This window comes from Amblyomma americanum, chromosome 7 (assembly GCF_052857255.1).
Source record: "Amblyomma americanum isolate KBUSLIRL-KWMA chromosome 7, ASM5285725v1, whole genome shotgun sequence".
In the NCBI taxonomy this organism is placed as follows: domain Eukaryota; kingdom Metazoa; phylum Arthropoda; class Arachnida; order Ixodida; family Ixodidae; genus Amblyomma; species Amblyomma americanum.
In genome coordinates, this window is record NC_135503.1 from 141,022,041 (window position 1) to 141,049,019 (window position 26,979).

The following is a 26,979-nucleotide window of genomic DNA, read 5'->3' on the forward strand; positions in this document are numbered from 1 at the left end:
CTAACAGGTGGTCGGCACCTGATTGTGGGCCAGTGCTTACCCTAAGTGATTCCTGTGATGATTGCTCCCGAATTATGAGAATTCTTCGAGAGGATTGAGAACGACGCTGTTCCCGGCGCTGGGTGAGTTCGTCTAGTCGGCGGCGAGCCCCCGCGATTGCATTGTCTAAAGCTGTGTCTTCATCTGTAGTATCCACATGTGATGGATGCACTGGACGCTTGGGCGTACCATTTGATCCGGGAAGGTGAGCCGCTTGTGCATATGTACGCTGGCGAGGAGACGTATGGTGAGCAGCAGGCTCAGATAAAGGAAGTTCAGGGAAGTCGTTGTCGTCACATGCGAGAGCTGCAAAGCGATTACTTGTAGGAACATCCATTTTTGCAGGCGACTTGTGAAACTTCTTCGCTTGCTACTTCTTTGGACAAGCGGGGGAGCGAATGTCATGGTCCGGCGATTTGCACAGGGCACAATGAGCTGTTGGTTCTTTCATGTCGGCCACAGCTGCTGGATTAGGGCAGGTATTTTGCATATGTCCTTCTTTGTGGCAGTGATAGCAAAAAATACGACGAGGTCGGAAGGGCTGTGGTTTGACGATCGCACCGTAGTAGGTAAGGTACTTCGGGAGAGTCAACGGGCCTTGCAGGATGAGCAGGTATGAGCCCCGGCGACCCATAGGCCGTGCTTGCAGTACAACATGAGTTGAGCAGCGAATATTTGCGCGCACCTCCTCGGGAGGGCTCGTGCTGTCGACATGATAAACCATGCAGCGGAGTGTGTCAGGACCAGATGCAAAATATATTTGCACCAGGACATGCTTGCTGTCATCCAGGGGGATCCGCGTAACTGCGCAAAGTTTCTGGGCGTCCATCAAGGATGACAAGTTTACCGTGATGGTGTTCGATGGGCGATGGACGACAAACCCGCCGTAGTTCGAAGAGCCAAGGGCATGGTCAATTGTGGCTTGAACATTCCGGGCAGGGATGGCAGTCATATCAAAGCGCAATGTAGGCTTGATGGTAACGCGGAACGAGTTCGCAGCAAGCGGAAGAGAGCCTTGACTCACGGCAGGCATCTGTGGAGGAGGCTCAGACGCTGGTGACGGCCCTTGGTGGGAATACTGAACTGGCGCGACGGGCACAGTTTCTTGAGGGAGTGCCACGGGCACGGAGGCGGTAGAGCAGTCCATGTCACAGGCCAAAGTCGTAGCATCGGAAGACGGCGCAGGCTGGAGGCCCAGAGGCGCTGACGATTGCGTGGACGTGGAGGCTGCGTCAGGTGGCAACACAGCGGGCATCCGCGTAGCCGTCGTCGACAACGCAGAATCCATGCAGACGCGTAGCGCGGCCTCGCTCGGCAGCGCCGAGCTAAGCCTAGCTTGCCCCTGAGGGTTCCGGTTGGGTTTTCTCACTTGAGAATGCGCCCGCCGTGCCGGGAATTTCTCCGCAGGGGCGTCGTCAGCATTCGGTCTCACGGAGGGCACTGTCCGACCCACGCCACACAAGAGAAGACAGCGAAAAGCGAAAACACAGACCTAGAAGCAGACACGTATCCACCCACTAGGTCTTCGTCTTCTTCTTCCAAGTTCTTCACGTTCTTCACACTACACAGTCAATTTTGAAGTATAAACATGCAGTCTAGAAATATAGACATTCAACAAATGGTTGCACAAACGTAGTGTACAACGGTTTAGTAACAATACAAGAAATTAACAAAGTTCTCTCGGCCGGAAAAAAAGACAGCACCTGGCTCTGATAATATACATTACGAAATGCTGGCACATTTTTCCTAACCGTATGGGGTAGCACTTTTGGAGTTTAAGAAAATATGGGTACTCGGAAAACTACCGGACGGCTGGAAGAAAGCAGTCATTGTACCATTTCTGAAACATGAAAAGCAACCGACATACCCCAGTAGTTACAAGCGAATAGCACTTACCAGCTGCCTCCCCATATCTTTCGAAAGTGTACTGAATACAAGACTAACTTTTCTCCGTGAACCTCGCGGACTTACTGACATCTATCAGTGCGGTTTTATGAAAGCATGCTCAACAGCATACCAGTTAACTGGCCTAGAAAATACTGTCCGAGAGGCTTTTATATCCAAACAGCACATTCTTGCCGCCTTTTTTGACCCCAAGAAGGCATTCGACACAACCTGCAGGTTCATGATCCTTCTTGACCTAGCAGAGCATGGCATCCGTGGCAGGATGGTAAACTGCCTGAATGATTTCTTATCCAACCATACCTTTCACGTGCGCCTAGGCTCAACCGTCTTAAGGATTTTCTTTCAAGAAAATGCAGCACCTCAGGGGTGTATTTTAAGCACAACGCTCTTTCTTATAAAAGTGGACTCAATAGCCAAAGTAATCCTGAATCCACTATGCATTCGGTCTATGTTGACGATCTGCAAATAGCCTGCACATCCTCAAAGCTGGTAACATGCGAAAGACAAATACAGTTGGCAATGAATACACTATTGACATGGTCAACGAAAACGATTTCCAGTTTTCCGCACAGAAAACAGTGGCCATTATTTTCTCGATCAAACGAGGCCTACATGCCGACCCATTCATACACCGTAACAAAACACAGCTACCTGTAAAAAATTAAAACAAATACCTAGGCATAACCTTTGACAAAAAATTCACTTTCCTGCCTCATATACATGCACTGAAAGAGAAAGCCTCCCGATTCCTTAGCATACTCAAAATACTGTCAGGAAAACATTGAGGTGCCGACAGGACATGTCTTTTACAAATTTAACGCTCTGTAGTGCGCTCTACCCTTGATTATGGATGTACAGTGCATGAGATGTACAGTGGATGTACAGTATGGATGTACAGTGCGAGACCATTATACCTTAAACGACTGGATCTAGTATATAATTTAGGTTTGTGTCTTTCCTCTGGTGCATACAGAACGTCACCCATAAACAGTCTTTATGTAGAAAGCAGCGAACCATCCCTTACAGACAGAAGAACGATGCTCACATGCTCCTACATTATAAAGATCCGTTCAATGCCCAAACACCTACGGTACCCTACAGTCACAAAGTGTCCATCAAGAACACTGTTTAACAACAAACCGCTAGCTATAAGGTTACTCCTCCTGCGTTTTTGAAGAGATGTGCAAAACCTCGGCGTACTGTACACATTACCTGTCATTGCTCGAATACGAGATGAGATCCACTGCCTCCATGGTACAATTTTCCTGCAATATGTGACTTCCCTCTTACATAGTTCTGTAAAAAACAAACTCCATACCAACATATACTACAATAATTCCTTGCACTGTAAGAGAAATACGGTAGGTTTGCGTACTTTTACACTGATGGTTCAAAAATGAATGTTTGTATACGTAGGAAGCGCAGTGGTACGAGGGAATTCGGAGAAAACAATACGACTTCCCCATTGCGCATCCATCTTCACTGAAAAAAGTTACGCAGACTGTGTGGCCATAGAAAAAGTAGTAAACGAGAACCTCGCCAAACGTGTTATTTACACAGACTCCTTAAAAGTATTTTTTTTTGCCCAAGCTTCTACAGTATCCTTAAGTGTACTTACAGCAGTCCACCCTAGAAACGCAATCACTCCTATACTTGATGACATCATACACAACATAGTAACAGCCACAACTAGAGGACAAAACATAAAACTGCTGGGTCCAGAGTCATGTCGGAATAAAATGCAACGAGAGAGCAGACCGGTAGGCTTGTAAAGCTCATTGCAACTAAATAAAAAAGTAAGTATACCCTTTAAAGAGTGCATGAAATCAGTACAGCAGAAATTAAGGAAAAAAAGGCAGTCAGCTTAGAACAGTGAAGTGAACAATAAACTACTCTTGGTAAAGACGGTTTTAGGTATATTTAAGTCATGTGTGCTCCAGGAACGTTTCAAGGAAGTGATCTTATGCCGCCTCCGAATAGGCCACACGCACCTTACGCACAGCTTCTTGCTAAGAAAACAAGACAAACCTGTTCGCGAAGTCCCCGCAGGGGGGCGCCTGCAGCTTGCAGGCGTCGCGACGGTGAGTGGCGACACCGCGGGTTCCCGAGCAACCGCAGGGACATCCCCGCAAGGGGATGATGGTGAACTGTGCATCACCACGGACCCGAGCACCCGCGCCTCGCCGTGCGTGGCATCGCCGTGTCCGGGGAAAAGGGGATCCTGGTGGTTGAGCCGATGCCGAGCGTTTGGACCCTTAAGGCCCCTCGGCGGAGGCAACACACCACTTTGGCCCCAGCTTCCTGTAGACGGCACCTCCGGCCTGACCCGACCGGGGGAAATCGGCAGTCGTCTTTTCCTTATCCTCCCCTCCATCTTTTACTTTCCTATCATCTTTCTTACAACTCTCCTGTCTCCTCCTCCTTCCTTGGTTTTTTCCTTTTTCCTGGCGGCTAGGGTTAACCCTGTGTGGCGAACTATCCTGGGTTTCGTCATATTCGGTTATAGCAATGGTGTACAGCTGGCGTGGGCAGGACTTGTTTTCAAGTTCCTGTCCTGTCCCCTAGTTGGGCTCCATGGTGGGCGGCTGGCACCAAGGCCGAAGAACAAAATTTTTTATGGCTTCCTCCCTGCTTAATAATGATCGCCCTCTGAAAAGAGGACGGACCGATGTCACAACACAGTTTTTCAGCAAAAAGAAGACAACTTTTCCGAAGTACCACATCGTCCACAGTAAAGAAACAGAAAAGCCAGCCAGACAAATATCCCCGTTCCTTGTTTCAAGAGTTCTTACAGAATCCCTGGGCCCTCAGTACAATGTCACAAAGTTGGCTTGTGGTGACCTCCTCCTCGAACTGCTCGACATAACTCAGATTTCAAAGCTTGCAAACATTGAAACTTTTGGCGATATTCCTGTCTCTGTTACACCGCACAGATCATTGAACACAGTACGTGGTGTCATCTCAGATAATGATTTCCTGCACCTAACAGAGGAAGAGATGCTTGAAGGACTGAACCCTCAGAATGTTACCAACGTCCACAGAATTACAATCCGCAAAGACAACAAAGAGATTCCGACAAAACACCTGGTCCTGACGTTTGCCTCATGCACCCTACCCGAGTCAATCGAGGTAGGCTATGCAAAAATCTCCGTTCGCCCTTATATCCCCAACCCTAGACGCTGTTTCAAATGCCAGAAGTTCGGTCACGGCTCCCAGAGCAGCCGCGGCCGCAACACCTGTGCTAAATGTGCCTCCAATGACCACCAATCAGACGGCTGCGACGCCGCGCCACGCTGTGCAAACTGCGAAGGCGAGCACGCTGCTTACTCAAGGTCTTGTCCTGCCTGGAAAAAAGAAAAGGAAATCATTACAATAAAGACAAAAGATAATATCACTTTTAAAGAGGCAAGGAAGCGTTATGCAATGTCGCAAGGCACTTTCTCCTTAACACCCCACACAAACTTCGCCGATGTGGTGCGCGGGCGCGGCGCATCACACCGGTCTCAGGCACCTGCCCAGTTCACACCTAGTGAGGCTGAGGCAGGGCCATCCGCGCCCCTGGCAGATGCAGCGAGAGCTGCTATGCCACCCCCAACAACGGGCCGGCCGTCCTCCAAGTCGGCAGCCCGCAAGGCTTCCCGCGTTCGGGAGAAGTCTACCACCCCCCTGCCCGCGGTTTCCCCGCGGAACTCCAGCGCCTCCATGGAGGCGATGGATACAAGTCAAAGCTCGCCTCGGTCGCAACGGCGACGGGGCTCTCTTGACCGGAAAAAAGAAAAAACCACGATAACAGGCCCTCAACAAGGAGGGACCTGAGGTCTCAAAACACTCCTCCTTAAAATAATCATGGCGTTCCTTATCCACTGGAACTGCCGTGGAATTTTAAATAACTACAGCGATGTAACAGATCTCCTACGCTCTATGTCTCCTGTAGCACTGTGCCTTCAGGAGACCAATTTGGGACCTTTACAAAAAAATATTTTTAAGAATTATAAAGTCTTTCGCCGTGACCGTGAGCAGGCAGATAGGCTCTCTGGAGGTGTTGCTGTCGTTGTTAAGAGCGGTGTTGCAACACGTGAAATCCAGCTGCAGACGAATTATGAAGCCATTGCAGTCACCGTCATTAGCTTTAAAACAATTACCTTATGTTCAGTATACCTTCAGCCACACCTCACAGTAACACTTCATGACCTAGAATCACTTTTTAATCAGCTACCAGAGCCATATCTGGTAGTTGGGGATTTTAATGCACACTCCCCTTTCTGGGGGAGTGAACAGACAGACACTAGGGGCCGTATATTAGAAGATTTTATTCTGTGCAATAATGTTTGCCTACTCAATACAGGCAAACCCACATATTGCTCTCCAGCCTCAGGAAAAATGAGTTGCATAGATTTATCTTTTAGCTCTTCTTCCGTTTTTACCGATTTTAAGTGGGATGTTCTCGATAACCCGTACGGAAGCGATCATCTTCCGGTAGTGATTAACTTTTCATCGCCACCATCAGTCATCCCTAGTAAACCACGCCGTTGGAAACTACACCTAGCCGACTGGCAACTATTTAGAGAAAAGGCTAGCCTGGAGAAATTATTTTCAAACAGTCTTAACGTTGACGAACTGAATGAAATTCTTACAAGCTGCATTATTGATGCTGCGTGCCAAGCTATTCCGCAATCGTCAGGAATAGTACGACAAAACAACAAGGTATGGTACACGCAGGAATGCCGGGAAGCAAAAAAGAAGCAAAATAAAGCTTGGGGAGTTTTTCGAAGATACCCAACTCAAGATAACCTCATCAACTTTAAAAAGACGAGAGCAAAAGCTCGGTACATCCGCCGAAATGCCGAAAGAACATCATGGAGAAGCTACGTATCATGCATAAATAGTTCAGTTACGTCCAAAAAAATGTGGGAACAAGTCCACAAGTTTAACAGAAGCTTTTCTCCTTACACAATTCCTTTCTTAACAGCTCCAGGTACACAGACAAATATAGAGAAACAGGCAAACATCTTGGGAGAACATTTCTCAAACATTTTTAGTTCTTCACACTACACAGAAACATTTTTAAAGCATAAACATGCAGTGGAGAAACATAGACTTCCAACAACGGGCTGCACAAAAGAACCGTACAATGGTTTAATAACACTCCAAGAAATAAACGAAGTTCTCTCGGCCGGAAAAAAGACAGCACCTGGCCCTGACAATATACATTACGAAATGCTAGCACATCTTTCCCAGCCATCTGTGGAGGCGCTCTTGAAGTTTTTTAACCAAGTGTTGGTGCTCGGAAGATTGCCGAAAGACTGGAAGAAAGCAGTTATTGTACCATTCCTGAAATCTGGAAAACAACCAACATCCCGTACTAGTTACAGGCCGATAGCCCTTACCAGCTGCCTTGCCAAATCATTCGAAAGTGTGCTGAATAAAAGACTAACTTTTCTGATTGAATCTCTTGAGCTTATTGACATCCATCAGTGCGGTTTTAAGAAAGCATGCTCAACAACAGACCACTTAACTCGCCTGGAAAATACTGTCCGAGAGGCTTTTATACACAGACAGCACTGTCTTGCCGTCTTTTTTGACCTCGAGAAAGCATACGACACCACCTGGAGGTTCGGCATCCTTCGTGACTTAGCAGATCTTGGCATCCGTGGCAGGATGTTGAACTGCCTGAAGGACTTCCTTTCCGACCGCTCATTTCAAGTGCGCCTAGGATCAACCGTGTCCAGGGGCTTCGTTCAAGAGAACGGGGTTCCTCAAGGGTGTATTTTGAGCACGACATTGTTTGTTATTAAAGTAAATTCCATAGCCAAAGTAATACCGAAGGCCATTATGTATTCCGTCTATGTTGACGATCTGCAAATAGCCTGCACATCTTCAAACCTGGTAACATGCGAGAGACAAATACAGCTGACAATGGATAAACTGGTGACCTGGGCAGACGAGAACGGTTTCCGGTTTTCCACACAGAAAACCGTGGCCATTCTTTTCTCTATTAAGCGAGGCTTACAGGCTGACCCATTTATACACCTGAACAAAACACAGCTACCGGTGAAAAATGAGCACAAATTCCTAGGCGTAACCTTTGACAAAAAGCTCACTTTCCTGCCTCATATAAATGCACTGAAAAAAAAAAGCCTCCCGATCCCTCAACATACTCAAAGTACTGTCACGAAAACATTGGGGTGCCGACAGGACATGTCTACTAAAAATGTACCGCTCTTTAGTACGCTCTACCCTTGATTATGGATGTATAGTGTATGGGTCAGCGAGACCATCATACCTTAAACGACTAGATACAGTGCATAACTTGGGTTTGCGTCTCTCCACTGGTGCTTACAGGACATCACCCATTAACAGTCTTTATGTAGAAACCAACGAACCGTCACTCGAGGACCGAAGAACCATGCTCACGTGCTCGTACGTTTTAAAAATCCGTTCGCTTCCCAAACACCTATGTTACCCCATAGTCACAAAGTGCCCATCAAGAACACTTTTTAACAACAAACCACAAGCTATCAGGCCACTCCTCTTGCGTTTTGAAGAGATGTGTCAAAACCTCGGAGTACTGGACACATTACCTGCCATTGCTCGAAGACGAGCTCCACTGCCTCCATGGCACAATTTTCCGGCAATCTGTGATTTTACCCTTACGCAGTTCCAAAAAAAAACAAACTACAAAACAACATATAGTACAGGAATTCCTTGCACTCGAAGAAAAATACAGTAGTTTTACGGACTTTTACACTGACGGTTCAAAAACGAATGTTTACGTAGGAAGCGCAGTGGTGCGAGGAAATTCGGAGACAGCAATGCGACTTCCACAGTGCGCATCCATCTTCAGCGCAGAATGTTACGCAGTATGTGTGGCAACAAAAAAAATACTAAACGAGAACCTCAAAAACACTATTATTTACACAGACTCTTTAAGTGTACTTACAGCCCTCCACTCTAGAAACGCAACCACTCCCATACTTGGGGACATCATACACAACATTGTAACAGCAACAGCTCGAGGACAGAACATTAAACTCTGCTGGGTCCCGAGCCACGTCGGAATAAAAGGAAATGAGAGAGCAGATTTGTGTGCCGCTCAAGCTCGGGGCAAGGAAATAAAAAAAGTAGATATACCCTTTAATGACTGTATGAAATTAGTTCAACAGAAATTAAGACAAAAATGGCAGTCGCGTTGGAACAGCGAAGTGAATAATAAACTGCACTTTGTAAAACCAGTTTTGGGTGAATTTAAGTCATGTGTGCACCAGGAACGTTTTAAAGAAGTGGTTTTATGCCGTCTGCGAATTGGCCACACGCACCTCACGCACAACTTCCTGCTAACAAAACAAGATAAACCAGGTTGTGAGGAATGCGGAGAAGAACTTACTGTTAACCACATTTTATTCTCATGTGTGAAACTAGAAAAACTAAGAAAAAAGTACTTCACTCAATTTTATCATGAATACATTCCTTTTCACCCAACATTGCTCTTAGCTGATAATGCCATTGTTAACATACCCTCCGTTTTTAGCTTTTTAAAAGCAGCGGGCGTCCTCGAAAAACTGTAATTTTTGAACCACTGGTTCCCTTTAATACATGATACACCTCAGCCACTTTCTCATTCCTGAGAAGTAGGCTGAGGCTTTTTATTTGATTGGTTGGGACCCTCAGGATCCTTGCCTAGCCAAGGATAGCCGCTAAGGCTGCCTGACCTTCTTTAAGGCTTTTACCATTAGCGATTTCCAAATTTCTTCTCTTCTTTTACTAGGCAGCACAATGTTTTTAGGTCATCTACGCCATCGGCATTTTTTGATATTCGTAAACATTCTACAGAAAGCCAATTCTACACCTTGAGTTTGGCGCATGATGGCCTTAGCTGCCTATGTGCCATAAAACCCAACACACAACACACAACACCTGTTCGCGAAGAATGCGGAAATGAACTCTCGGTTAACCACATTTTATTTTCCTGTGTGAGATCGAAAAACTGAAAAAAAGTATTGTTCTCAATTTTATAATGAATGCTTTCCTTTCGATCCAACACTACTCTTAGATGATTATGCCATTGTTAACATACCTTCTGTTTTTAAGCTTTTGAAAGAAGCAGGCGTACCTTAAAAACTAAATTTTGAACCACTGGCTCGGTTTAATACATAATACACCTCAGCCACTTTCTCATTCCTGAGAAGAAGGCTGAGGCTTTTTCTCTGATTGGCTGGGAGCCTCAGGATCCTTGCCCAGCCAAGGATAGCTGCTGAGGCTACCTGACCTTCTATGAGGCTTTTACCGCCAGCTATTTTCAAATTTTTTTCTAATTTTTTTACTAGGCACTACAATTTTTAGGCCATCTATGCAATCGATGATATTTCATATTTTCTAAACATTCTACAGAAAACTTTATTGTATAAATTGAGCTTGGCGCATGATGTGCTTAGCTGCCTATGCACCACAAACCCCAACACACCACATAATGCAAGCTCATGTCTCTTCCATAACTAGCTCAACCACACTGAGGAAAATGTGGGAGGAAGTTCTAAAACTAAATGGTAGCTACTTAACTTTAACAGTTCCTATTTTAGCAACACATGATACACAAACATGCATGGGGAACAGGCAGACATAATGGGGGAGCGCTTCGCTGCGGTTTCAAGTTCTTCACACTATCCCCTGTAAATTTTTAAATGCAAAAACATAGCCGCAAAACAAACTCTCAACATGTGAAAGTGCAAATCAAAAATATAATAGTCTTATTACACTCCAGGAAATCAATACTGTACTGTCTGCCGGCAAGAAAACTGCTCCAGGAACCGACCAAACACACTATGAAATGATTGCCCATCTTTCCAAGCCTCCCGTAGAAGTACTTTTAAGATTCTTTAACAACGTTTGCGTATCACGAAAAATACCAGAAGCCTGAAAAAAAGCTAATATTGTATCGTTTCTTAAACCTGTGAAACTACCTTCTCTTAGCAGTTATAGACCCATAGCCATTACCCGCTTCCTCTGCAAATCCTTTGAAATTGACCTGGATATAAGATGAACTTTTGTCCTTTAATCCTGTGAATTACTCTAGATTCGTCAGTGTGGTTTTAAGAAAGTATGCCCCTCTATAGATCATTTAGTTCGTCTTGAAAATACTGCATGTGAAGCTTTCGTGCACAAACAACACTGTCTTGCTGTAAATGCTGGGTGTCTGGCTGTATTTTTCGATTTAGCGAAGGCGTATGGCACAACCTGGAGATTAGGGACTCTTCGTGACTTAGCTGAGCGGGGTATCTGAGACAGAATGTAGAGCTGCCTAAAAGACTTATCTAACCGCTCCTTCCGTGTATGCTTAGGTTCCATCCTTTCGAAGAAATTCATCCTTGAAAATGGAGCATCTTTAGGATGTATTTTAAGCACAAACTCTTTGTTGTAAAATGGCCTCTCCTAGTAAAAAATAATCCCAAGATCCGTTATGTATTCAGTCTATGTAGACGGCCTTTACAATGCTTGCACATCCTTCAACATATCAACACGACAAAGACAAATTCAATTAACAAATAATAAACTGACAACATGGGCACACAGAACTGGTTTCCAGTTTACTCCACAGAAAACCGTGGCCGTTATTTGCTCATTGAAACGAGGCGTACAGGCCGATCATACCTACACTTGAAATAAATAGTTGCCCGTAAAAAAATGAACATACATTTATAGGCATAACATCTGACATAAAACTCACTTTCTTTGCCTCACATAAACGGGTTAAAAAGAAAGCATCTCGATCCGTGAACATCCTCAAAGTTCTGTCGAGAGAACACTGGGGAGGCTGATAGCACATGTCTCTTAAAAATTGATCGCACTGTAATACGCTTTATCCCGGATAATGAATGTATTGTGTATGGGTCAGCGAGACCATCGTACCTTAAACGACTGGGACCAACACGTAATATAGGTTTGGGTCCTTCGACTGGTGCCTACAGGATGTCGCCCATAAACCGCCTTTATGTAGAAAGTAACAAACCATCACTTGCAGACAGAAGAACGATGCTCACGCGCTCGCACGTTCTAAACATCCGTTCACTACCCCTGAACACATATGTCATCAAGTAATCACGAAGTGCCCATCTAGAACATTGTTTAAAAACATACCGCAAGCTACCCGGCCTAACTGCTCTTGAAATTTGATTTGCCAAAACCTCGGCGTACTATACACATTGCCAAGCTTTGCTCAAAGGTAAGGCCCACTGGCGCCATGATACAATTTCCTTGCAATCTGTGATCCAACTCCTGCACAATTCCGCAAAAAACACATTCCACGACAAGAAATAATACAAGAATTTTTTACGCTCGAGGAATGGTGCAGTACTTGCAGTGTTTCTTATACAGATGGTTCAAAAACAGACGTTTACGTAGGAAGCGCAGTGGTACGACGGAAGTGAAATAAAATAGTAACACTTCCGAAGTGTGCATTCATCTTCACTGTTGAATGTTACGCCATCGGTTTAGCCGTACAAAAAATAGTAAATGATAACCTCGCCAACAGTATTATTTACACAAACTCGCTAAGTGTGCTTACTACCCTTCACTCTAGAAATGCAACAATTCCGCTTCTTGGCGACCTCATACACATTACAGCAGCTCAAGGACAAACATAAGATTTAGCTGGGTACCAAGTCATGCCGGCATACAAGGCATCGAAAGAGCAGATTTGTGTGCTGTTCATGCTTGTGGCAAGCAAATTAAGAACGTGAATATTCCCTCCAAAGATTGCATAAACTTAGTACATCTCAAAGCAAGAGAAAAATGGCAATCTTCTTGGAACAATGCAATAAATAACAAGCTGCACTTGCTGCTCCCTACTAAGAAAGCATTGCGTGAATTATTTCTTCAGAAATAATCCCTGACTTCTTCGCGCCAAAGTACAGCTGTTCCCTTGTATGTTTTTGCAAATTTGTTTTTTGCACTTCCGTATTTTCAATAATGATGCTTTTGTGCTTTTTGACTGTCCTGTTTTTGTGAAAACTGTAACCTAACTATGTGTTTGCTTTTTCATTTTGTGTATGTAGAGATTTTCAACTGTATCTGCTCCTTTTTTTCTGTACATGTAACGATTTTGAACTGAGTCTGCCCCTGTTCCTTGTAACGGCTGCCTGGACCTCGTCAAGCTGTATACCTACAGCTTTAAGTCCAGGCAGCCAGCCAGAATTTTCTGGGAAATAAATGGAATTGAATTGAATTGAAAAAAGCCACTTTTTGGCGAATGGAAGTCATGTGTGAACCAGGATCATTTCAAGGATGTCATTATCTGCCGGCTCTGTACAGGCCATATATACCTTACAAACAATTTTCTGCTGATGAAAAAAGGCACGCCAGCTTTTACATGTGGAGATGAACTTACAATGAATCACACTAATTTCATGGTCGAAACGAGAAAATCTAAGAAAAGGGCTTTTCAACGATTTATAATCAATGCATGCCTTTTCATCCAGTGCTGCTCTTAGGTGACAATGCAACTGTGGACACGGTTTTTTTTAAGACTTTTAATAGAAGCAGGGGTCCGCCGCGGTGGCTGAGTGGTTATGGCGCTCGGCCGCTGACCCGAAAGACGCAGGTTTGATCCCGGCCGCGGCGGTCGAATTTCGATGGAGGCGAAATTCTAGAGTCCCGTGTACTGTGCGATGTAAGTGCCCGTTAAAGAACCCCAGGTGGTCGAAATTTCCGGAGCCCTTCACTACGGCGTCTCTCATAGCCTGAGTCACTTTGGGACGTTAAACCCCCATAAAACATAAACCAGTCGAAGCAGGCTGTCTTCAAAATATGTAAATCATCACCAAGTGCTCCGCCTTATGCCCCTCAGCCACTTTCTGATTCCTGAGAAAAAGGCTGAGGTTTTTATTTGATTGGTTTGGAACCTCGAGATCCTTGCCCACGCAAGGATGGCTGCTGGTGGTACGTGACCCTCTTTAAAGCTTTCAATAGGACCCATATGTCTACAATTTTTTCTTTGTCATGACGAGGTTGTGCTAACTATTTTAAGTTATATGCACGACCAAAAATGTTTCACATTTCTATCAAATTCTCTCGTTCTCGTTATTCTTCTCTCAATTCTATCTCATTACTAGGTACATTTACTAGGTCATTACAATGTACCAGGTACCGAAATTCTAGAGGCCCGTGTACTGTGCGATGTCAGTGCACGTTAAAGAACCCCAGGCGGTCGAAATTTCCGGAGCCCTTCACTACGGCGCCTCTCATAGCCTGAGTCGCTTTGGGACGTTAAACCTCCTTAAACCAAACTAAACCAATGTACTAGGTACATTACATTTTAGTAATTTAGATTTTAGTAAAAATCTCCTCAAGAAAGATTTCCCTATACCATCAGCTTGGCGCATGATAGCCTTAACTGATCATTCGCTATTAAACCCAACACAGCACACTAGCTGCTTACAAATAAATTCAGACGAAGCTTGTACCTTACTGATTCATTTGCTTATGCCCAGTGCAGATGTCTTTTTTTTAGCCAAAGAAGTTCATGCGAGATTTTGGATTGCACGTAAGAGAATATTAACTATGCTAGCAGAGTGAACTACAAATAATTATGAAAATTAATTATCGATTCTTAAATTTACTGTTAACAGGGAAGTGGCAGAACCCTACAGGTTTCCCTTAAGCTGCATGAGGGTATTGAAATTTTTTGAAGCTAGTTTTCGCATGGACGTTAAGACCTCGTTAAGATATAATGAAAGAAACCACTGTTGCAAAATAATCTGCTCGCGCTCACTTTATTAGGGAAAGGAGTCCTCCACCATGGGTTATGAGTGTTTTAGAAATCCTTGACAGCCTTTTATGCGAGATACTTTTGGGCGCAGGTTATTCAACACATTGCCAAGAACTGCATGGCTGTACACATTGACAGGAAGAAGAAAAAGTGGCTAAACAACTACTTCAGAAAGTGGGAACAAAAGTGCCCCTATTTTCTCCAAGTATCAAATATGCAGAGACAGGTTCTTAGGATCAATCTGCCAGCATTCAAGTACTACGTTCACATCCTCCCAAGTTATTGACGCTATGCAGCACGTTTTTTTCTGTTAGAGGCAAAAGCGGCTTTGATGATTAGAGTCCCTAAAATCTCTGCTTATGCGCCTTAAATGAGGCTTAGAATAGATCCATTTCGTATCGCAGAGGTTACAGTGGGAAAGCCAGCTGATGCTTGTTTGTAGGCCCGCAAGAGTACACAGCAAGAATAGCCTACAGAAAGGGAGAGCAAACCGCTTAGCGCTGTCACGGTATGCGGGTGTGAATCCTTCTTCGAGGATGCTATGGCTACCTTAGAAGGCGTGAAGATTATGGCGAAAATAGGCTATGTTCAAAGCATGCAGCTTTAAGATGGCATGGAGCAATGAAGGTTGCGTCACTAAGTCTCGAATATAGATAGCGCGATCCGGAAATGTCCCAGAACTCTTGAAAGCCGCGGGCACGTGCGTAAAATGCGCCATGGCTGAACATAGGCAAGTGGCCCAAATAGCTATATACTTTTTGATGGCCTTCCTTGGCTGTAGATTCAGGCGGATATGCTTTCCTATCGACCGATGAAAACAGTTATATGGTTCTGAAACTATCTCGATTTAGGGGCACAGATTTTTCAATAGCTGAAAATAAGCTCTTCTTTGGGCAAGTATAGATCATAAAAGGCCATCGACAGACCAAATTTTCCATAAATTTTTGTCATAGACACCCATAAGTCATTTTTGTTTACAGTATACATAAATGTGCGTCCGAGTCGGCAAGCAGTCAGTCCGCATTTCTTGTTTGCATTTTTTGTTTCCAAACAGCATATGTGCACTTTCACAAAACGATGAAACGCTTTCTCGGCTCTTTCAACGAGCCTCTTTGCTTAACTTCTCTGCCAGACACTGTCAAGGAGCAGATTTGTAACACATTTGTTTTCATTTTTTTATTGTTTTACTTAAGTTGATGCACCTTTTTATCTTCTCTGTTTCTGAGAATGGGAGTACGCGGGAATACATAGTTCTCGTTTTGCTGGAGAAGCTTGACCAGCTGCACTTGCCTAATTTCAAAAAAGTAAACTCAGAGCATGTAATTGAATGCAATGTTGCTGATAAAAACAAATGGCGATCTCGTCATCCTAGTAGCGAATCACTCGCATGCATCTATGATTGAACTGACAGATATCGGCTTGTGGCTTTTCGGATTACGCAGGATGCGGGTATCGGAAGCGTTTTTTACCTATTGAACGTGCTAATAAAATACCCTGCGAAGGCAAAAATAAAGAAAAATGCGTACAAATACAGCAAGGAGGCAAAACAGACAGTGTCAAGGTTAGCATCATGTGGACGCCTGTCTGTGACGGCAGGCGGAAACATCGACATAGCCTACAGTAAATATAATGAAGCTGTGTTGAGTTGTGCTCACACGAAAATATGAAATGGTGGCAGCGATAGCCACAAGAAAACGTAACATATCGCTTGCGAGGACTGCCAGTTGAGGTCAGAATTTACCGGAGGATGTAATTAATCAAAGATGTAACAGGGTTTGGCGTCCTGATAGTAGAAAGTGTTCGGTGCCGAACTCACCCACTCATTGGGTAATTATGCATCCAGGTGCAGTCAACCGCGACGCATTTTTTGTACTCAACGCTTGCTGTTGTTTGCCGTTCTATTAATTTATCTTCTCTTGTTTTTTTTTACAGTACATTCGTATGCGCTTCAACAGCTTCATTTCGCTGACAGCGTGCGCGATATATATTTTTCTAACGGTGAGTGAAACATATAGCCATAATTTTTGTTTGTACGACGGCTATTGAGCTTTGCAAGGTCAGCATAATGACATAACACAATGACAACAACTACATGCCGTCGGTGTGTTCAGAAATGACGACCTGCGAATTTCGCGTCCGGTGTTCTGCAAACTTAGCCGTAGCTCAGTTTGCAGAGCACCGGACGCACAATTCGGAGGTCCTGTGTTCGGGTCTCACCGCCGCCATGTGGTGGCTTTTTCTTCTACTTATCAGTTATCTTTCACCATGAGAGTCATCGCACTCTTAATTTCCCATTTCCGAACAACATAAAAAGTGAACATTCAGCTATGCCCCTCTTTTTTTTTTCCATCGCCGTTGGCTTCCTTCGTATATATGCCATAACCAGCCCCTCAATTCCCTTTGCTTGCCTGCTCATTCTTTTCAAATGTAATATGCATAGAGACCCTCGGATATGATGTCAGCCTAACACATTAACACGCTGTGTTGATGCTGTTTGGTACTTCCGTATCTGCTGATATGATTGACATACTCTTCTTTGCAGCAAAGCGTTGGTGCGTTATCCATTTTCGCAGCATCACTCACACTTGTCACAGGTATGGATAAACCGAATTTTAGCACTGTTGTGTTGCTTCACCATGAACTAATCACGCGCGTAGCCTGTACATATTTCTTATTGTGTAAATAGTTTGTACCTATTACTTCTCCCCCTATCCTCTCTTCCTGTCCGCTCTCCTCTTTCATTCCTCTATTCTGCTTGCTGTCATTTATTTCCGCTGCCCCAGCTCAGGTGCTTCAGAATCGATGGCAAATGCTGGGGCTAGCAAAAATCTTTCCCTTCCGTTTTATTATTATTTTATTAAATCACTTACTACTACTACTACTACTACTACTACTACTACTACTACTACTACTACTACTACTACTACTACTACTACTACTACTACTACTACTACTACTACTACTACTACTACTACTACTACTACTACTACTACTACTACTACTACTACTACTACTACTACTACTACTACTACTACTACTACTACTACTACTACTACTACTACTACTACTACTACTACTACTACTACTACTACTACTACTACTACTACTACTACTACTACTACTACTACTACTACTACTACTACTACTACTACTACTACTACTACTACTACTACTACTACTACTACTACTACTACTACTACTACTACTACTACTACTACTACTACTACTACTACTACTACTACTACTACTACTACTACTACTACTACTACTACTACTACTACTACTACTACTACTACTACTACTACTACTACTACTACTACTACTACTACTACTACTACTACTACTACTACTACTACTACTACTACTACTACTACTACTACTACTACTACTACTACTACTACTACTACTACTACTACTACTACTACTACTACTACTACTACTACTACTACTACTACTACTACTACTACTACTACTACTACTACTACTACTACTACTACTACTACTACTACTACTACTACTACTACTACTACTACTACTACTACTACTACTACTACTACTACTACTACTACTACTACTACTACTACTACTACTACTACTACTACTACTACTACTACTACTACTACTACTACTACTACTACTACTACTACTACTACTACTACTACTACTACTACTACTACTACTACTACTACTACTACTACTACTACTACTACTACTACTACTACTACTACTACTACTACTACTACTACTACTACTACTACTACTACTACTACTACTACTACTACTACTACTACTACTACTACTACTACTACTACTACTACTACTACTACTACTACTACTACTACTACTACTACTACTACTACTACTACTACTACTACTACTACTACTACTGTGTTGTGAATGTATATGATGTAAGGAAGGGCTTTGAAATGGACACAGATGTTCTTTCTTACAGTGGGGGAAAAGGTACAATAAAACAATAAAATATTTGTCTGACAGTAATCTTGCACTTATCTAGAGCTACATATGGCTTTCCAGACAAGAAATGACAAGTACATTTCGTGCAGAAGAAAAAAATGGCTGGTGGTTTCATATTGCTAAGCACGAAATATTGTGGGAAAGCAGCTTTTTTTGCAGGTGGACGCTACCGCCACGCACCTGAAATCGTGATTGATGTGTCCCCTGAACCAGGATCCCAGTTATTCGTCTTGAACTTTTTAATCGTCAGTGCCAATTTACCCAATGTACGCCTGCGGCCTATGCTCCTGTGCCGTGTTTATGCAGCAGTGTTCTGAACGCCAACGCTTATTTCAAAAGAAGTGAAATTGAAAATTGCTTTTTGGGGAAAGAAAATGTCGCAGTAATTGTCTCGCATCTCTCTAGGCACCCGAACCGCATCGTAAGGGAAAGGATGAAGGCGGGAGTGAAAGAAAAAAGGGTGAAAGAGATGTTTTTGTGGAGGGCTCGGAAAATAATTTCTGCCTCCTGGTGATCTTCAATATTCAGTGAAACCGAACAGCTAATGGGCACATTTTGCATTTTGCCTTGATCCAAACGCGGCAGCCGTGCCCGGGCTAGAAAACGGCAACTGCGGCTCAGAAGCCGAGGACCTAAATTTCACTGAGCCATCTAATGCCACAACATTGTCCACGCCAACGCATGAAGCGCACATCTCTCGGTCATTGCCCCCACATAGCTCAAAGCATCAATATTAGTTTAATGGTAGTATTAGTTGATGAAGAGTACGATGTGCAATGCACAGCAAAAAATGTGTTGGAGTTTAACACAAGGCTTGTTCGACTGCGGCAATAGCCAAGTGCTCTCGCGCAGTGGCCAGCGAAGCTCATCTGTTCTCGCCGCAGCGGGTTGAAATCCCTCGCGCGGAAATATATTTGATTTATTTCTCTTTATTTATTTTATTTGGTTCAAACCCATGAACATCGCAAGATCTTTCTCGAGATTTGTGGATTAGAATATTGCTTTCGCACAACTAAATGTAAAAAAACTGAGCATTCCTATATTTTGCATTTTCTTCATTTTCGTAGCTGCTTTTGTTTGCTACTGGCGGCTTGGTAATGAAGGTTACAACTTTTCGACAATTTCAGCATTGAAAACGCCTCTGTTCTGGTCCAACGTCATCATCGGCTTGTCAGCGACTCTTTACACGGCTCTGGTAAGTGTGTTCGTCTCAATTTTACTTTCGCCATAAAATTACTGATTATGCTAGGGCAGAAGCTGGGGAAACTTGGTTCTTTGCGGCAATCGGAGCTTACTAGGACGGGCACAAAGTGAAGACGCAATCGAACGAGCACTCAGTTTCAGCTAAAATTTTATTTCTTGGACCGCGGAATAAAAAAAACTGAATATCTGCCTCCAAAAATCAAAAAGGAAACGTGACAACGAATCACGTTCAAATATACATGCAGTCAGTCAACTGGCGGAGACAATACCGGTGTAAGTTTCCGGCAACCAAACATCTGGTTGCTTTACCTTGCATGGCTAAACAAGGCATACTAACCCAAGCGTGCTTTAGCCACACGATTTGTAGGGCACCAATGATTTCTGTTGCTAGCTTATTGTTATTGTTGCGTGTCACTCTTGTTTACGGAAAGTAGGCCTTACAAGGTTTACTGCCAGACTCTGCATTGTATACCGATGTACCTCTTCCCCGCATTACCCCGCAGGGGGGCGCCTGCAGCTTGCAGGCGTCGCGACGGTGATTGGCGACACCGCGGGTTCCCGAGCATCCGCAGGGACATCCCCGCAAGGGGATGATGGTGAACTGTGCATCACCACGGACCCGAGCACCCGCGCCTCGCCGTGCGTGGCATCGCCGTGTCCGGGGAAAAGGGGATCCTGGTGGTTGAGCCGATGCCGAGCGTTTGGACCCTTAAGGCCCCTCGGCGGAGGCAACACACCACTTTGGCCCCAGCTTCCTGTAGACGGCACCTCCGGCCTGACCCGACCGGGGGAAATCGGCAGTCGTCTTTTCCTTATCCTCCCCTCCATCTTTTACTTTCCTATCATCTTTCTTACAACTCTCCTGTCTCCTCCTCCTTCCTTGGTTTTTTCCTTTTTCCTGGCGGCTAGGGTTAACCCTGTGTGACCAACTACCCTGAGTTGAGTCATATTTGGTTATAGTTGAGGTGTACAGCTGGCGTGGGCAGGACTTGCTTTCAAGTTCCTGTCCCGTCCCCTTGTTGGACTCCGTGGTGGGTGGCTGGCACCATGACCGAATAACTAAATTTTCTTTATGGCTCCCCCCCTTTCAAAACCTGATCGCTCTCTGAAAAGAGGGCGGAACGAAGCAACAGACTTTTTCCCGAAAAAGAAAACAACCTTCCCAAAGTTCCATGTCATACATAGTACAGTAGAAGGAAAACAGGCAAGAATACTATCACCCTTTCTTGTGTCAAAGTGCCTAACAGATGCACTGGGCCCCGGATATAAGCTATCGAAAATGGCCAGTGGCGACTTATTACTAGAAATCCGTGACCATACCCAAAACTCCAAGATCCCAGACATTCTCTCTATTGGAGACATCCCAGTCTCCATAACAGCCCACAGATCCCTCAATACCGTCCGTGGTGTCATTTCAGAAAACGACTTCATTCATCTAACAGAAAAATAAATGCTAGAAGGTCTCAGCGACCAAAATGTCACAGATGTCTATCGAATTAAAATCCGCAAAGACAACAAAGAAATAGATACTAAACACCTGGTACTCACATTCAGCACAAGCACATTACCTGAAACCATCGAAGTCGGATACCTTAAAGTTAATGTCAGGCACTACATTCCTAACCCACGCAGATGCTTCAACTGTCAAAGATTCGGGCACGGCTCTCAGAGTTGCCGCGGCCGCAAAGCCTGTGCGAAATGCGCTTCTAAGGACCACAATTCAGAGGAATGTGACGCAGCACTGCGCTGCGCAAATTGCGAAGGAGACCACGCTGCGTACTCCAGGGCGTGTCCGTCCTGGAAAAAGGAGAAAGAAATTATCACCATAAAGACCAAAGAAAACATTTCATTTAAAGAAGCCAGGAGGCGTTTTGCACTAAACAACACATTCTCGTTCACAGCGAAACCAAACTTCGCTGATGTGGTGCGCAGGGGCGTAGCACCACACAGCACTCCGGCACCTGCCGAGGCCACTTCCACCGAGCCTATGGCAGGGCCATCCACGCCCCAGGCAGGGTCAGCGAAAGCTGCCCTGCCATTTTCACAGCAGGGAGCGCCGGTCCATGGGTCGGCATCCCGCAGGACTTCCCCCCGTCAGGGGAGGCCTGAAACTAACACAACCGCGGCTGCGCGGTCCTCCAGCACCTCTGGCGAGGTGATGGATACAACTCCCAGTCCGCCCGCTTTGCAGCGGCGGAACAGCTCTCTTGAGCGAAAAAAAGACAGACCCCTCATAACGGGCCCTGAGCATAAGTAAACGCCTTAGCGTTCTCACCCCAAAAATTAACATGGCTTTCTTAATTCAGTGGAATTGTAGAGGAATTATGCGGAACTACAGCGACGTAACACATATTTTAGGGTCAATGCTACCCACAGTTTTATGTCTTCAGGAGACCAATCTTGGTCCACAACATGTGCATATCCTTAAACATTATAACATTTTTAGACGCGATCGCGAGCAGGCAAATCGACTCTCGGGAGGCGTCGCGATTGTCCTTCAAAGCGGCGTCCCTGCTCAAGAAATCAAACTTTACACAAAACTTGGGGCAGTTGCAGTTAGCGTCGTTACCTACAAAACAATAACAATTTGCTCTTTATATCTCTCCCCACACATCACATTAACAATACAAGATTTAGAAGGCCTGATCAATGAATTGCCGGAGCCATATCTGGTAGTTGGCGATTTTAACGCTCACTCCCCGTTTTGGGGAAGCGAACGCTGTGACTCTAGGGGCAAAATAATCGAAGATTTTCTACTCTTAAATAATGTCTGTCTTTTAAACACAGGAAAGGCCACATATTGTTGCCCAAGCTCAGCAAAAATGAGCTTCCTTGATTTAGCTTTCACATCACCGTCTCTTTTTACCGATTTTAAATGGGATGTTTTAAATGATCCTCTGGGAAGTGATCACCTACCCACTGTCATCAGGCTCTCGTCTTCCACTCCACTCATCCCCACAAGACCACGGCGCTGGAAATTTCACCTCGCCGACTGGTCACTTTTTACAGAAAGTGCCACTCTAGATAAAGAATTTTCTGAAGACCTCAGCATAGATGAAATTAATGAAAGATTTACTACGTGCATAATATCTGCTGCAACACTCGCTATACCACAAACAACAGGACTCGTACAGAAGAAACACAAAGTATGGTGGACAGAAGAATGTACATTTGCAAAAAAACAGCAAAATAAAGCATGGGGCACCTTGCGCCGGTACCCCACTGCAGAGAACTTACTCATTTTTAAAAGGGCCAAGGTGAGATCGCGGTACGTGCGCAGGAATGCTGAGAAAACCTCCTGGCAGAAATATGTGTCCTCTATAAATAGTTCAATACCATCAAAGAAAATGTGGGACAAAGTTCGTAAATTCACTGGTGACCATACTTCCTTCACACTTCCGCTTTTGACAACACCCGGTACTCAAACAACATTAGAAGAACAGGCCAACATATTGGGTGAGCATTTTTCCAGTTTCAAGCTCATCCAACTATACACAAACATTTCAAAAGCACAAAACAATAGTAGAAAAACAAAAACTTCCCTTTAGAACATGCATACACGAAGACTACAATCAGGTTATTACAATGCAGGAAATAAACACAGTACTAACATCCGGTAAAATGACAGCACCAGGCCCAGACAATATACATTATGCCATGCTTGCTAACCTCTCTGAGACTGCCATAGAGGCTCTCCTAAAATTTTTCAATAAAATATGGATGAGTGGAGAAATCCCCCAAGCATGGAAAGAAGCAATCATAGTACCCTTCCTAAAACCTGGCAAGCCACCAACTACTCCCACCAGTTACAGGCCAATAACACTCACTAGCTGTATAGCAAAATCATTCGAAAGCATTCTAAACATCAGACTAACCTTCATACTTCAGTCCCGGCAACTTTTAGATATACACCAGTGCGGTTTTAAAAAGACATGTTCCACAACCGATCACATCGTTCGCTTTGAGGACACAGTTCGGGAAGCGTTCATCCACAACCAGCACTGTATCGGGGTCTTCTTCGACATGGAGAAGGCTTACGATACCACGTGGAGGTTCGGTATCCTCCGTGACCTAGCGGACCTAGGTATCCGCGGCAGGATGCTGAGCTGTTTGAATGACTTCCTAACCAACCGCACGTTCCGAGTCCGCCTAGGTGCAACCTTCTCCAACACTTTTACACAAGAAACTGGCGTACCCCAGGGGTGCATCCTCAGCACGACCTTATTCATCATCAAAATGAACTCAATAGGAAAAGTAATCCCAAAATCCATAATGTACTCTGTTTACGTAGACGACCTCCAAATAGCATGCACGTCATCCAGCATACCCACCTGTGAGCGACAGATACAAATAACAATAAATAAACTGGCTACCTGGGCAGATAGAAACGGATTTAGATTTTCCCCTCAGAAAACAGTAGCGGTTCTGTTCTCTTTGAGACGAGGCCTACAGGCCAACCCCACAATATATCTAAACCAAACCCAATTACCTGTCAAACAAGAGCATAAATTTCTAGGGATAACTTTCGATAAAAAGCTCACTTTCTTGCCACATATAAACACCTTAAAGAAAAAAGCTTCCCAAGCCCTCAATGTGCTAAAACTACTGTCAAGAAAACGCTGGGGATCTGATAGGGCATGCCTATTACATATATATCGTTCTCTGGTTCGCTCTAAGTTAGACTATGGGTGCATAGTATATGGCTCAGCAAGACCGTCCTACATAAAACGACTAGATCCTATCCACAATCTTGGTTTAAGGTTGTCTTCTGGTGCTTACAGAACTTCACCAATAGCAAGTCTGTATGTGGAAACGAATGAACCTTCCTTAGAAGATCGAAGAACTGCACTAACTTGTACATACATCCTCAAAATCCTTTCTCACCCCAAACATCTCTGTTACTCAATCGTCACGAAATGCCCATCCAGAATACTCTTCAACAACAAGCCTCACGCAATTAAGCCGTTGCTCTTGCGCTTCGAAGAAAAATGCCAAGCACTAAACATATTAAATGAAATTAAAAATATTGCCCCAAGATGCGAAGCGCTACCACCGTGGTACACTCTTCCCACAGTGTGTGACATCACACTAACACGCCTCAGGAAAACTTGTACACCACACGACCAGATAATACAAGAATATCTAGCACTACAGGAAAAATACAGAAATTACACTCCATTTTATACTGACGGGTCAAAAACTCATGCTCATGTAGGAAGCGCAGTAATACAAGGAAAAAATGAAAATGCAGTACGACTTCCCTCATGTGCTACAGTTTTCACCGCGGAGTGTTATGCTATTAGTGTTGCGGTGCAGAAAATAACAAATGAAAACATCAAAAACAGCATCATCTATACAGATTCACTGAGCGTCCTTACAGCATTAAACTCTAAAAATGCCACGGAGCCACTGATTGGAAGCATCATACATAATATAGTAAAGGTCACAACACAAAAACATGTTATAAAATTGTGCTGGGTTCCCAGTCACGTTGGCATTCAGGACAATGAGAGAGCCGACATGTGTGCTGCACAAACCAGAACCATGGAAATAAAACATGTGAATTTGCCTCCTAGGGATTACATAAAGTTAGTGCATAGCAGACTAAGAGACAAGTGGCAAGCTTCTTGGGAACATGAAGGACACAACAAGCTGCATACCATAAAGCCCATTATAAAAGAATGGAAATCATGCCGCCATAAAGAGCGTTTTATCGAAGTAATTTTATGTCGTTTACGCATAGGTCACACACACATCACCCATAACTTCTTATTAACAAAAAAAGACAAACCTGTGTGTGAAATGTGTGGTGAAGAGCTCACAGTAAATCACATTTTAATTTCTTGTTCGCATCTCGAAGAACTTAGACAAAAAGTTTTTACGGTATTTTACAATGAACACATTCCATTTCATCCCGCATTGCTTTTAGGCGAGCAAACACTCGTCGAATTTTCACTTGTTTGTAAGTTTTTAAAGAAAGCCAGTGTTTTAAATCTATTATAATGTAACCTCTGTACACTTGACATAGCATCATCTAACCTTGTGTTTGGCGCATGATAGCCATAGTTGCTTATGCGCCATAAAACCCCATACAACAACAACTCTTCCCCGCATTGGGCGCGTTGTTGCGACGTTCTTTAAGACGTTTGTTTAAGCATCTTCCAGCTTGGCCTCCGCATTGCTTACAGCTAGATAGTGGAATGGTGTGCACGCCTTGCTGACGCGTCGCGAAATGATTCTCACGCTTATTCTGTTTGCCCGAAGGAGTTGATTCTTAGTTTAGTTGCCAAGTCGCATCTTGAGTCCCTTCCAGTTAGGACAACTGCCTTACTTGGCTGAAACTTCGGGTGGATTGGTAGTGCTAGCGTCACATTCATATGTAATAAAGGGTCGGAAAGCAAATATGTCCTCATTCAGACTTGCAGTTTCCTGGTGAAATATTAAAGCTAAGAGTAAAAAGTTTGTACAATGTTTCTATATAAACAGTAAGAGAATCCATAGATAAACGTAAAAGGGCGGGTTCACATTATTTCTTTAGTGCCGTAGACACCCTTTTCTGTGATCATATCTAAAAGTGGTACAAATCGGTCATCTCCTTTAAAAAGGACATTTTAAACTTTCTAAACTTAAAGGACTCGTGTCAGGTGAAAAAAGACGACGCGGTCCAGTGTTTAGATGTGCTCAAGAGTGAACGGCCCATGGCCTGCTAATTCGATGCAAAAGATCTGCATTATTTATTGCTGCGCTACGTGTTCTACGAATTGAAGAATTCATTGGAAGGCATTCCGAAGTCAAAAAAGGCCCATGGGAGAGGATTTTAGCACTCACAAATGCACCTAAGGTGCATTTCACCTACTTTGGATGAAGAGATTTGCTTGCCGAAACAAGGCGGCTGCGCTGGGGCATGCAAAGCGCCTTTGCTTAGCAACCTGCCGTGAGCTCAAGAATAGAACATCAATAAGAATATGATCAAGGCTAGTACAATACTTTAGATTTGTGAATATTGTTGTCCTGTCAGATGGCGATATTCCTGGTTTCCAGGCATTCATGGCAGAGGTTCGAGGTATTTTTGTTAATTTTCTTGGCCGCTCGAAACG

General features: G+C 44.1%; 1 protein-coding gene across 1 annotated transcript in view; it reads left to right on the plus strand.

Moving 5' to 3' along the window:
• The window catches only part of LOC144096628 (sodium-coupled monocarboxylate transporter 1-like), a 102,767-nt gene that overhangs the window by 22,704 nt on the left and 53,084 nt on the right, over positions 1-26,979 (plus strand). Inside the window, exons 2-4 of the mRNA XM_077629451.1 lie at positions 16,637-16,702; positions 17,247-17,298; positions 19,807-19,874. Of these exons, the coding sequence (XP_077485577.1) occupies positions 16,637-16,702; positions 17,247-17,298; positions 19,807-19,874 (186 nt within the window). The remainder of the gene's footprint in view (positions 1-16,636; positions 16,703-17,246; positions 17,299-19,806; positions 19,875-26,979) is intronic.